General features: G+C 51.9%; 1 protein-coding gene across 1 annotated transcript in view; it reads right to left on the bottom strand.

Annotated features, from left to right (window-relative positions):
- The window catches only part of ANGPT4 (angiopoietin 4), a 39,623-nt gene that overhangs the window by 7,720 nt on the left and 18,088 nt on the right, over positions 1–13,815 (bottom strand). Inside the window, exons 2-6 of the mRNA XM_024743167.1 lie at positions 12,110–12,265; positions 10,570–10,691; positions 7,591–7,823; positions 3,814–3,929; positions 1,351–1,452 (exon numbers count right to left, since the gene is read on the bottom strand). Coding sequence (XP_024598935.1) covers positions 1,351–1,452; positions 3,814–3,929; positions 7,591–7,823; positions 10,570–10,691; positions 12,110–12,265 — 729 coding nt within the window. The remainder of the gene's footprint in view (positions 1–1,350; positions 1,453–3,813; positions 3,930–7,590; positions 7,824–10,569; positions 10,692–12,109; positions 12,266–13,815) is intronic.

Raw genomic sequence — 13,815 nt, 5'->3', positions numbered from 1 at the left:
ACGGGTTCGTGCCCCAATCCGGGAAGATCCCACATGCCGCGGAGCGGCTGGGCCCGTGAGCCATGGCCGCTGAGCCTGCGCGTCTGGAGCCTGTGCTCCGCAACGGGAGAGGCCACAACAGTGAGAGGCCCGCGTACCGCAAAAAAAAAAAAAACAGAAAACAAAAAAAAGAATAGCTACTACCTTTAGAGGAGTCTTGACTTGGAAGGGACACAAGGAGTGCTTCTGGGGTGCTGGAAGTGTTGTATATCTAGCTTTGAATGGTGGTCACATGGGTGAATACATATGGGAAAATTCACTGAGTCTTACACTTCAGATTTGTGCACTTAGCTACATGAATATTACATCTCAATTAAAAAATTAAATCAGCTGCATAAGTGGTGGAGCAAACGTTGTTCAGTGACATGGCAGCCACTGCAAAATTTCAATAACATAGGAATGTAAAGCTAAGAGCATTGGGAGTCACCAGTGTCCCAGAGTGACGCGTGACCAATGCCCTTGGGCAGAACAATAATTCAGCACCGAGGACAGGGCACACCTAAGCCCCACTCCCCATTTTAGTCACGCTGTACCCCTTATTAGCCTAATGGTGAATATTCAGCAGTCTTTTGCATATTTCTGCTTCTGAGCACCCTATTTCTCTTTGCCATTTGAGTGATTCTTTAAAACCCAATTGGTTCAAGAACACTCATAGATTAATTTGGTACTTTTAAAAAAGTATTTATCAAATGAACAGCAAGCAGACACACAAAAAATAGTATTGTATTTCTGTGTATCTTTTCCTATTTCTTTTGCTCTTAAAAACTTTAAGAGCTTTTAAGTCAGCTTGCCAAAAATCCTTTATCCAAAATTTAATTAAAACATTGGAAGACAATCAGGCACTACTCCTCGTCTTGTAAAATGCATGGGGTCTTTAAGCCAGCAATTCTGAATTTAAAACATCTCTCCTGCAGATGTAGTCATGTATGTGTGCTAAGACAAAGACATTCATTTAAGCAATGCAGCCAGGGGTGAGCAGCGGAGATCACTTTTTTCTCTTCCCTTTTTTGTATTCTTTAAAAATTTTTAGCAAGGTATATGTATTATCTTTTCCAAAAATTACAACAAAATAAAACTTAAACTTTCATTCTTAGGATATATGTCAGGACTTGCAAAAAGAGGGTTCAATTTCGGGTGATGGAGTCCCTGATAGCATATTTGCACTGGCCAAATCTCTTTGAAGGCAGTTGGTTTAGGTGGGCTAATTTATTTTCTGAGAAGGGTTGGGGGCAAACCAGACCTCTGCCCACAACCCACTTCCTGCCCCAGGTTTCAGGGCTGACAAGCTCCTCCCCAGGGCAGAAATGTTACCTGTTTGTAATCCTTCCAGTTCCGTTGGAAATTCATGCTGCCATTCTCACGGCGCTGGATGAGGGTCCACCCCCCTCCACTGGCCTCCATGTCACAGAATACCTGGAGGAAATTGGGGAGGTGGGAAGTTGGAAGCCCCAGGAGGCAGCCAGAAGCCAGGTCTGGGCCAGCCCGAGGGCGATTTGGCTGACAGAACCTCACAGAGCAACAGGTGAGCTTGGTGGTCAAGGGCATCCCAAGGATCCAGGTCCGAATCCCCCACCTGTTGTCTTCATTTGTCTGAAACGGTGGGCAAGTGATGTCCTCTCGGAGCCTTCTTTTCCTCAGTTGTAAAATGGGGATGTTAATACCTTAACCTTTTTGTGCCTCAGTTTCTCATCTGCACACTGGGATTGTTGTGAAAATTAAATGAGATGAGTCATCCATCAAAAGAACAGAGCCTGGCACATAACATACTAGGAACTCAGTAAACGGAGGCCTTTCACTCGCTATTATTGCAGGGTTGCTGTAAGAATTAAATGCCAAGAGATGTAAAGTGCTTGGTACATGGTGTAGACTCAGCAAATGTTATTACAGGGGTTCCCTGGTGGCCTAATGGTTAGGATTCTGTGCTTTCATTGTGGAAGCCCAGGTTCGATCCCTGGTTGGGAAACCATCCTGCATGCCGGGCGGCATGGCCAAAATACAAAAAAAAAAAGGAAATGTTATTACATTCAGCAGATAAATGTTTTCTGAGCATTTACTAGGTGCCAGGTTCCGTTCAAGGCATGGGGAATGCCAATATGGATAAGACAGAATGATTCTTGCTTTCAAACAGCTTACCATCCACCACAATCACATCTTTCAGTTTAACTTTTGTTCACATATTATTTTTTCCAGCCAGCTCAGTACATTTCAATGTTTGATGAGGAAACACTTGGTGCCTGCCCCTGTACTAGGTGAATCAGAGACAAATCAGAGATAAATTAACCCCCAGGGCTGGCTTGGTCTGGAGGAGGCTAGCAGACTGATAGGGCTAGGTCTGATAGGGCTAGCAGACTATTGAATAGGAACATTTGGGCAGCTACAAAGAGAGTTCCCAAGAAGGAGTCACGGGGCAATCCTGGAAAGCTTCCCAGGGGAGGTGGCATTGGAACAAGGCTTTGGATGATGATGTGCCTGCCAGACAGAGATCAGTGGGAATAGTGTTTCCAGTGGAGGGAGCAGGAGTAAAGGCTCTGAGATGGTGAAGGTCTGCTCAGGGAGAGAAGACAGTGGCATCTGTTGTGAGGGTAGCAGAAGTTGCAGGAAGGGAAACTGAGGCCTAAAGAAGGGAAGGGACTTGCTCCAGGCAAATGAGTCAAAAGTAAAGCTGAGGTTTGAGCCCAGATCTCTTGCCTCCCAGGCCAGCTCTTCCCTCTCTATCAGTGTTCCCAAATTTTAGTTATTCACACCTTCCCAAATTCCACCATAGCTGAACTAATTTCATATAAAATATTTACTTTAAAAATGGTATTACTAACACACCACTGTAAAGCAATTATACTCCAATAAAGATGTTAAAAAAAATGGTGTCTTTTTTTTTTACTTAAATAAATACTCAGACTAAATGCATCTTAAAAGGAAATCTTATTAGTACCATAGAGGGAAAATTAGTAACACTTGCCTTTATTCAGATAATTGTAAAAATATATATAATGAAAACAAAATAGTGTTAGAAAATTCTAGCTAGAGATTGAGGGCCTGATCTCTCTTTGTTAAAAGGGGGATTTAGCAGGTGTGTGAGAACTGTTGAAGATAATCTGAGCCATCCTCCTTGATATATTCAGCTGGGTTGAAAGAAAACTGAAAAGGGAATATGAAGTGGGAAGACTGGCTAGTTGTTCCCCAGACTCTTCCACTTCTGGGCCTGGCCCCCAAACCCTCCCTCCTGACATCCACATTTTCCCTTGACTGCCCTCCCCCCACACATCTGATAACTGGGCCTCAAAGTTCTGGGTAAGCTTGGGAGCCACTCACTGAAGATGGTGGAGCTTCCATCGGCCCCAGTCTCTAATTTCCCACCTAAAGCAAGCTCCCACACCTACCTTCAGCTGGACTGTAAGTAGATTAGAAATAAACTTCTTTGTGTTAAGTCCCTGGAACTGAAATTCTTGCAGGTTTGTTTGCTGTATCAGCTAGCATTACCTGAACCAACACAGAACCATTTATTGCTATTCTAACTTAAAAGCATCCCAGGCAAACGTGCTGGAGAAGGATGCATTGCCAACTTTGGGAACTTCTGCTTTAACCGCATGATCTGACCCCTGAATGAGTGCAGGCTCCAGAGGGTAGGGTCACCCCCACCTTCTCTGGAATCTCAGATATTGGACAAGGCCTGGAGGTGATGTTGGTGGGGGTAGGGTGGGGTGGGGTGGAGGGTTGTCTGAGAGTCTTCTGGCTCAGCACCCTCTGATAGCCTCAGCCCTCCGGGAGCCCCCTAACCTTTCTGGGCTCTGTCACATTGGCCACATGGATGGTGTAGATGCCACTGGCATTGGCTCCGGAGCGCTGGATCTCTGCACAGTCCTGGAACACCTGCTCAGCTGCCCTCATGGAGGCTGCAATGGGACAAGGTAAAAACAATTGGAAGTGAGCTAAGGAGAGAGGGAAGGGGTCAGGTGGGCACTCCCGTCTGCTCTGTGCCAGGTTCTGGGCTGGGAGGCGTTGGGGATAGGGAGAGATACTGGACCCTGGAAGGTTTCATAGAGGAGCTGACAGTGAGCTGGGACCTGGATGAGGAGCAGAGGCCACCCAGGTGGAGAAGGGGCGAGTGTCTCAGGCAGAGGAAACAGCATATGCACAGGCTCCAAGGCGGGAACAGTCCTGTGTGTGCAGGGTTCGGGGTGAAGTGAGGGGAATTTGGCTGAGGCCACAAAGAGGAGATGACTCACACCCAAATCCAGAGCTAAGGCCAGAGGGAGCTCTGGCTGTTTGATGGACCAGAGAGCAACATTAAGGAAGGAGAGATGAGGCTGAGATTTCAGCCTTGAATGCCAGACTGAGGAGCCCAGACTCTGCAGAAGAAGAGCCCTCTGGCCAGAGGATAGAACAGAGATTGGAGGGGATGAGACTCAAAGCAGGAAGGGCAGAGATGAGGCTGCTAGAGTTTTCCAGGACAGGTAATTGGGGCTTGAACTCCACTGAGGTACTTCCGCATTTCACAGACTAGGAAACTGAGGCCCAAAAGTGAGGTAACTGGCTCAAGGCCACACAGCTGGGTCGGGTGGGAGGGGTTGGGCAGGGCTTTCCCTCTCTCCAGGTCTTATGGGGGATTTGTCCTTGGAGCTCTCTCGGGTAGGAGACCCAGGGGCCCCTCCACAGCCCACTCTACCAGCTGGATATCCCTGCAGCTCTTAGGTGGGTCCCCCTCATTATGCCCTCCCTGGGAGCTGACCTCTGGCCTTAAGGGAGAATATTAATTTAACGGCCAAATCCCACCAGGGCCCTGGAGGCCTTCAGGCTTAACCTGAAAAAAGTGACTGTTGGTAACTAAACTACAGAGGTTTCAAACACCCTCTCTGGCTCCTTTTTTGGGATCCAGTTAGAGGTTTGGGCTATGATTCCACCAGAAACCAATCTGTGGGTAGGTGGGTATCCAAGGATAGGGCTAAAGTTCCAGATGGATAGGTATCCTGGCCAGTGAGGAACCAGGAAGCTACCAAGGGGTGGGACTTCCTGTTTTGGCCTCATTCTTGAACCTGGATCCTGGGTCCTGGAGCTGAGGCCCTGTTGAAATGAGGCTGTTATTCCAAGATCACAAATGAAGGGACAAAGGCCCCAAATCCATCCCAGTCTGTGCACAAACATTCCCTGGGCAGAGTCTCCACGGCCCCATCTGCCAGCCCCCTGGTCCCTGGGGAACTGGAGTCTAGCCAAGCCTGGTAGGTTGCTGGCCTAGAGGCGAGCTGGGACAGGCCCAACTTTCCCAGCTAGGCAAGGGCAGAGCTGGGAGTTGGCCTCAGATTTTCAGCCACTCTTCTCAGGGTCTGTCCACTATTGTTTTCCTTAGTCAACAACAATAGCCTTAACGACAATCATAGCAATAAAAGTGAAATACCCACCATGCATTGTAGTGTTTCTCAGCCAGGTACTGTCAGGGGCAGTCTGGGGCCAGGAAAAGTATTTTCAGGGAGCATAAGAGCAAGGATGGACCAGTATTGACATGCAACATAGTTTAGCCTCAGCCTGGACCCTGCTGAATCTTTGTACCAGCTTCACCCCCTTTTGGCCCTAGGCACCATGCTCAGCCCCTTCATGTGTATGAACTCATCGGATGCTCTGTGCCAGAACTCTGAGAGATAGGAGCTATTATTATTCCCATTTTATAGGTGAGGAAAATCAAGGCTCTGAGATGTTAAATGACCTGTGCAAAGTGCCAGGGCTAGTAAGTGAAGGAGCCAGAGCTTGAACTCTGGTCCATTTGACTGGAGAGCCAGTACCTTTCCTACTACCCACCTCTCCTTGGGTCTCCACCACTGAGCCCATACAAGGTTGGACAAACAGACCTCGTTAACGAATGCTGCTTCTGATACCATGCATGGGTTAGGTCTTTTCTACCTGTGTCCCCGTCCTTCTAACCTTCTGAATGCCCTGAGTTCTCCACCCCTTGCCAGCCTCCACCTGCCTAGGACAAAGCTGTGCAGAGAGGGGGTGCAGGCTTCCTGCTGGCCTTCATGGATGCCTGGTTCCTGTGCCCGTCTCCATCCAATCTTCTGTTCTACACCTGGTGACTAATCTTCCTCCAGTTTCTCCATCTAGACAGTAGGGAGAAACAACCCGTAGTGCCTCTCCCTGGTGACAGTGGGGCAGGACAGGCGTTTGGTCAAAGGGTGCCTGAGGCAAAGTCCCCTATACAACCTCTCACCCAGACTGGTGAGCAGACATTGGGCCACAGCTGGAGACTGAGTTAGTGGTGAGCCTGTGGGGAGAAGTGTTGGGCCCAGGCCCCGTGCCTTTGGCAGAGCTACAGGATTAATTTGGGCAGCCTCGTTGCTACGGCTCTATGCACAAGCCAGTGATGGGTTCGCGTCACTCCTAATCTCATGGTTTGGAAGGTGTTCACCTCTCTTGCCTGTGGCTACCTCAGGCCTCACACCCCTATCTGGTGGGGCCTGCCCAACTTAGATGGAGCCATGGTGCCATCCTCTGTCTGTAAATCACTGCCAGCCATAGTGTCTGGAATCCATCACTATTGCTGTTTTTTTTTTTTTTGGCTGCATTGGGTCTTCGTTGCTGCGCGCAGGCTTTCTCTAGTTGTGGCGAGCGGGGGCTACTCTTCCTTGTGGTGCATGGGTTTCTCATTGCGGTGGCTTCTCTTACTGTGGAGCACGGGCTCTAGGCATGTGGGCTTCAGTGGTTGCAGCACGGGCTTAGTTGCCCCACGGCATGTGGGATCTTCCCGGAGGACCAGGGATCGAACCCATGTCCCCTGCATTGGCAGGCAGATTCTTAACCACTGGAAACTTCAGGAACACGGCTAGCAGGGCATCTAGCACATAGTAGGCACTTAACAAATATGTATTTCCTCCTCCTTCCCTCAGAGACCCACAGACAGGGGTTGGGCATCTTTTGCAAGAGACAGTTGTGGAACTCTGCTGTTCACAGCTGTATCCGCAGCACCCAGCACCGGGTCTGGCGCAGTAAGTGCTTGTTGACTGAGTGATTGAAGTCGGTCCCATTAGAAGTGAGGGATGGGGAGCGGGGCCGGCCATTGTCCTCCTTTCTCAGAAGCCTGGGCCACAGGTGCCTCCCCACTTCTGTTTGGCCCTCTAGGGCTTAGGGGCAGGGGGCATTAGGGTAAGAGAAGTCCTTGGGAGGCATTGAGTCCAACCTCTCCATTCTGCAGATAGGGAAACTGAGGCCTGGGGAGGGGGGCAAGCCCAAGCAAGTGAGGATGGAGGGTGGATCCTGGACCCCGGACTCCTCAGTCTGGGCTGGTGGTATCCTTCTTATTATCATCACCTCCATTAAACGCATGGGGAAACGAACGCCGGTCAAGGTCACACGTGGAGTCGGGGCAAGAGTCTGGATTGGTTCCTCTTAGGACTGTTGTCGTCACCATTATTACTACTGTTTGGTGTTATTCCTGTTTCATAGGTGGGGGCGGGGGGTGGTCTTTCCCGAGGTAGCTTCCAGGACTGGCGTGAACCGGGAGGGTAAGCGGGGTCTCCCACCCCTCTCCTCCCCGCCTCCCGCACCTGGCGGGCCCCCTTTGCTCACCCGGGCCCTGGGCCACGACGCGCACCAGGCGCTGCACCGACTCCAGCAGCTGGCTCTGCTGGCGCTGCAGGAGGCTGGAGTTGCTGCTGGCGGCGCGCAGGCTGCGCTCAAGGCCGGCGAGGGCGCCGCTCTGGCGGCCCAGCAGGCGCCGCAGCCGCTCCTTCTCGCCGCGGAGGCTGGCCAGCTCCGCCTGCTGCTGCGTCTCCAGGGCCTGCACCCGCGTCTCCAGCGCGCTGCGGGGCGGGGGCGCACAGGCGTGAACCCGCCGTCCCCACGTTGCAGTCACACTCGCGGGCTTTCCCTTGGGCCCGGGGATGAGACTCAGACCCGCACTGAGGCTCAGAGCGGTAGCGTCCCGCCCAGGGTTACAGAGCCCGGAGGTCCGTGCCCACAGATAGCACAGAGTGAGGAGGGGAGGAAAGAGAGACCTGGCCTTGGAGTAAAATGGATTGGAGTCCAGTAGAGGAAAGAGGTGGGGTGGGAGGGACACAGCAGCAACCTGGTAGCCATTATCAAGTCCCAAATATGCGTGCCCTTTGACCTAGCAGTCCACTCACCAGAGATAGCCTCCAGGGAGCATGCGCATGAATGCCCTTTGGAGGATGGGTTGTAATAGGGAAAAACAAAACAGCCAAAATGCCAACAGCCAGGACTGGCTGAGTCTGTTCTGTTCTGGTGTCCCTGGAAATGTTCCGGAGCGGTGAAGGGGAAGGAGGCTGAGAGCATTTGCGCAGAATTGGAAAGATGCCGGGGACTTGGAGTGGGCGCCCTGGCGCATCAGTACCTCTAGTCTAACCCCACATGTGGGAAATTAAAAGAGAAAGAAAAAAGTATTAATGTAAATGTAGAGGGATACTGGGGAGCTTATAGGAAAAGGCGTGGATGGACACGTGGAAGGACATAGTGGCGCCTGTGTTTCTAGCGAATGTGAAAAAAAATCCACTAAGTGCTGTTACTTCTGCAGAGCAGGTTTGAGCAGACGGGGGTGGAGAGGAGGGGGCGGGTGGAGGGGACTGACCTTCCCTTTCATTCTGCACAGGTCTCTATTGTCTGATAAGTAAGACTGTCTAATAAGCACGAGGCATTTTTGTAATGAGTTTTTAAAAAAAAGAGTCTTAAAAAAGAAAGAAGCTTTTGACTCAGCTCTTGCACTTTTGGCATTTTAGCCTACAGATTTGCTCACGTGTGTGCAATAAGATATGGGAATGTTATTCATAGCATCACTGGTTGGAATCGTAAAAGACTGGAACAACCTCAATACCCATTAACTGGGGACTGGGAAATAAATGCGGGGACAGCCATACAGTGAAACATTATGCAGCTGGAGGAAAGAACGGGCAAGTGTGTCATGCAGTTATGGAACCATCTCTAGGATAACTGAAAAAACGAGACAAAAAACCAACGTGCCAAGGAGGAGTCTGCTTCACTTGGGTTTAAAAAGGGACTGTGCATACATATTTGCCTCTGCTGTGGGTGGGTGGGTGGCTGAGGGATAGGGGTAGGAGGGAGATGTTTTCCTATACATGAGGCTATGCCAACCCATTCTCCAGACTAAGAAAATGAGTCCAGCCAGGGCAGGAGGAATTTTCCCTGGACCCCAAATTATGCCGCAGGAAAAGAGAGAATTTGGGCACACTGTGATCTAGGATTTTAGCTGTCTCCATGGGCCACGAGCTTATTGATCCTATCCTCCATCTTCACTGGTCTCTAGGCACTTGGTAATTCAATTCAGAGTGATTGATAGTGTCCCAGTCCTTCCCCCCTCAGGGTGGAGAGTAAGAATAAGAAGGTATGCAAACTATCATTAACGGTCCCCAGGTCACAGGGAGCTGGAGAATCCTTATGCCTTATCTTTTTTTTTTTTTTTTTTTTTTGCAGTAAGCAGGCCTCTCACTGCTGTGGCCTCTCCCGTTGTGGAGCACAGGCTCCGGACGCGCAGGCTCAGCGGCCATGGCTCACGGGCCCAGCCGCTCCGCGGCATGTGGGGTCTTCCCGGACCGGGACACGAACCCGTGTCCCCTGCATCGGCAAGCGGACTCTCAACCACTGCGCCACCAGGGAAGCCCCCTTATGCCTTATCTTGACCCAGCACGTGAGCAACAGTCACATCTCGCCCTGTACACAGGCCTGTGGCTGCTTCGGTGCCTCCTCCAGCAGCCAGACCTTGGCAGTGTTTTCTCTACTCAGCTCGAAACCAAGATGAAATCAGCTTCAGAGGTCCATGTCTCTCTGCCTTATCTGTACCCCAGGACTCTTGCTTTCTTTGTAATTTAAAGGGTGTTCCCCTTGTGTGTCTTTGCTTATAAATGCAGAGACTCTCTGCTAATGCAGAAAAGAAACTGGTAACTGTGGTTGCTTCCGGGAAGGAGAGTTGGTAGATGAGATCAGATTTATTTGTTTACAAGTAAGTAAATCAAATTAAAATGTACAGGGTGAATTGTATGGTATGTAAATGGTAGTTCAATAAAGCTGTTAAAAATTTATGAAATAAATAAAGGAAGAAAGAAATGAAGGAAAGAAAGAGAGAGGGAAAGATAGAAAGAACAGAGAAAGAATCAGCGTGTCCTGAGCCCCAGGAAAATGCCTGTCCCCTGTCCCACCCAGGACAGGGTAGCCAGGCCCCAGGCCTGCCTGGCCGCCAGCCCCAGGGTCCACATTCACTCTCGGCTTCAGTCTGATCCCCAGCCCTGGTTTCAGTCTTTCCCCCAGCCCTGGTCACGTCCCAGCTTTAGCTCCAGCCCTAGTCCCCCAAGTGTCCCCTCACTCCAGTCTTAATCCAGGCCCCTAGCTCTGGCGCCACCCCCCAGCCTAGGCACTAGCCCAAGTCCAACTTCCAACCTCGGCCCCAGCCCGAGCCCAGCCCTGGCTGGCTCTGGTGCTCACCCTCGGTCTCAAGCCCACTTGGGTCCCAGCTGGCCCTGGCCCTCAGCCCTGGTCCCAGCCCTTGTCCCTGTCCAGTGCCAGGGTGCCCGTGCCCACCTGTTGTGGCCCTGCAGCCGGTGGAGCTCGTGGCCTTGCAGCAACAGCTGCTTCTCCAGCTTGTTGGTGGACAGTGACGTCTCCAGAAGCTGGATCTCCATTCTCGATGTCTGGTTCAGGACCTGCCCCGGCGAGCGGGGGGTGGGGGGAGGTGGGGGCCCATGTAAGCCCTGCCAACAGCCACACACCTGACCTTGGGCCCTGCCACTCCAGAAACTTGCTGACCTATTTCCACCCTCTCAGTATTTCCTCACTCACTCACTCGCTCACAGACCCTAACTGAGCTTATGATCTGCTTCTTAAATTTACTCTTCCCCATCACTGCATGGCAGTTCCATTCCTCCTGCTGCTCTGCCTATCAGCAGGTCCCATCAGCTCCACCTTCCAAATGGGTACCTGACCACTTCCCTGCGCTTCCCCGCCCCCACTCAGGCCCCGGCCTCCATCTCCCGCCATACCCGGGCCAGCCTACTCACAGGGCTCTCTGCTCCTGCCCTTGCCCCTTGCAGCCCTTGGCTGCTCGGTAGTCTGAGGCAGACTTAAAAAGCAGCCCCTATGCTCTCCCTGTGGCTCCCACCTCACACGGCAGTGGCCTGCAAAGCCCTGTGGTAGGAAGAGACCTGAAATGACATGAGGCCACCTGTCTGAGCCCACTAGTCTCCCTGGGTCACTCCAGCCATACCGGCCTCCCTGACGCTCCTGGAGCTTGCCAGCACCGTTCCACCCCTGGGCCTTTGCATATACCGTTCTCCCTGTCGGGAAGGTTCTCCCAGTAAGCCTGGCTCCAATTCTACCCTCCCAGTGGTGCCTTCCTGGCTGTACTGTCTAAACTTGCAACTTGCCCCTCCCACCACTCCCGGCACACACTCCCCACTGATCTCGTCCATGCTACTTTCTCCCTAGTGCTACCACCGTCTCACACACATATGTTATTTATCCTGCTTGTTTTCTTGGTGCTCATTAGAAAGGAAGCTTCATGGGGGTAGGGATCCACGCCTGTTTTGTTTACTGCTGTAAACTAGAACCAGCCCCATCCAACAGTGCCTGGTACATAGTGGGGTTTAACAACATGTGCCCATTTGTCAGTGTCTTTTCAGCCAGTCACTCACCCTCTCATTTCTACTCCTGTCCTCTCCTTCCCTCTCCGCTGTTCCCTGTGGCCTCCTCTTTCAGAGTCACTGGCCCCCTGAGTTCTAATGAATTGTTTATTATCCACCTTCCCCTGGAGCACTGCGAGTCCTTTGGGGTGTGTGTGCTGCTGCATCCCCTCATCCCAGTGCCCAGCACGGACCCGGACACTGGAGTCACAGAGGCAGAAGAGCCAAACCCAGTGTCTACCCTCCCCCCTCTCCCTACCCTGGGCTCATGGCCTGGTGGGAGAGCTTTGTAACGGGGTTGTCAGGGAGGAGCCCAGGAGGCTACAGGGTCAGAGGAGGCCCTGACCTCACCCAGGGACAGGGGTCAGGGCAAGATGACTAGGGCTGTGAGCCAGCCTGGCCTGCCACAGGCCCCCCAGTGCTGCCCCCTCACCCTCCGGTACCTGAGCCTCCACGTCGGTCAGCTTGCGGGTCTGGGCGGTGGTCTGGTTCAGGAGGCTGGTGCCCAGCTCCAGCATGGTGGCTGTCTGGTTCTGGACCATGTGCTGCTGGGCCTGTGCCAGCTCCAACCTCAGGTTCATCTGGATGTACCTTTCTAGCTGTGGGGAGACAGACGGTGGGCTGGGGTCATGGGTAGGGCCTGGGGGAAGGCTCCTGTCCCTTCCATATGTCCCCATGGAAGGACATAGAGCAACCAGGGGCATCCTCCCCTCAGCAGCCAGAGGGATCCTATTAAACCTAAGTCAAATCACATTTCTCCTCTGCTCAAAACCCTCCCAGGGTTCCTGTCTCACTCAGAGGGAAAGCCAAAATCCTCTCTGACCGCAGGTTCTTTCATGACCTGGCCCCCTGCTACCACTCTGATTTCCTCTCCTTGCCTTCTCTCCCTCACTCAGCTCCAGACACACTGGCCTCTGTAACACCCTTCCAACAGAGCAAGCACACAACCACCTCAGGGCCTTTGCACATGCTGTTCCCTCTGTGTGGATCCTCCCCACTCACACACCATCTACAAGGCTCACTCCCTCATGTCATTTCAGGTCTCTTCCTACCACTTATCACTCCCTGACTTCGTATTACATATTTATCTGTTTATTGCCTTTTAAAATTTACCCTTGGAATGTCAGTGCCGTGAAGCAAGGGGCTTGATCTTGCTTTATCTCCATATCTAGCACAATGCTTAGCTTACAGTGGGTGCTCAAAAAAAAATGTGTTCAATGAGTCGATGAAAAGGGGAAGCAGCAAGGGTCAGAGCATAGCACCCAGTGTCATGCCCGTTACCCAGCTTCCTAGGGCTGAGTCAGTAGCAGGAAGTGGGGATGCATCTTTCCCCGTACAACAGTTTGCAGGTCCATCAACCAAGCTGGACTTTCTATTTTCTGGCCCCCTCCATCTGTGAAATGGAGCTGAACTGGCCAGTCTCCAAGGGTTCTCCCAGCTCAGATGTTTTGGGATCTGACAAGCTAATGGTCATTTCTTTGACAGGGCGGCTCTCTTTCCCAAGAGCAGGAGAAAACTGGTCTGGTGTGAGACTAGGATCAAATTGCAAAGGTGAACAGCATGTTCTCAGGGCTCAGTGCCTGAAGGCAGAGAGCCGGTGCCCCTCCTCCACTCCATCTCCATTTGGCACACTTGCTGGCCTCTTGCCACAGTCTCTATCCCCCAGCCCTGGCTCCTTCCCTTCTCCTGTCAGTCTTCCAGGAGGTCCAAAAGGGCAGCTCCCAGGGTCCCTGGGAAGACTGGTGCTTCCAAGAGAGAGGCAGTGACCTTGGCTGGGGGTCAGGTTCCAGCTGCTTCTTCCTTAGTCTCTTCCATCTCAAGTGTCTGCTCCCATACCTTCCTCCCTTGAGTGCCTTAGAAGGGGCATGGTCCGTTGTAGTGCGATGTTAAATCCTGAAGGGGGCGCAAGTGGTGTTGATTAGAGCAGTGGTTCTAAACTTGCAGTCCTTGTGGCAGCATCGCCAGTGAGCTTGTGAGAAATGCAAGTTTCTAGGCCCCACTCTAGACCTACTGAATCAGAAATTCTGCGGAGAGGCCCAGCCAGCCGATGCTCGCTTAAGTGTGAGAACCCGTGGTGCAGAGGTCACAAAGGGGACTTGAGGACCAGGGAGACAAGTACGTCCGAGCTTCTCAAGCCTTTGTCCCTTTG

Source organism: Neophocaena asiaeorientalis, unplaced genomic scaffold (assembly GCF_003031525.2).
Source record: "Neophocaena asiaeorientalis asiaeorientalis breed wild unplaced genomic scaffold, Neophocaena_asiaeorientalis_V1.1 scaffold82, whole genome shotgun sequence".
Lineage (NCBI taxonomy): Eukaryota > Metazoa > Chordata > Mammalia > Artiodactyla > Phocoenidae > Neophocaena > Neophocaena asiaeorientalis.
The sequence above is the reverse complement of the archived record's forward strand: the minus strand, read 5'-3'. Positions and strand labels throughout refer to the sequence as shown.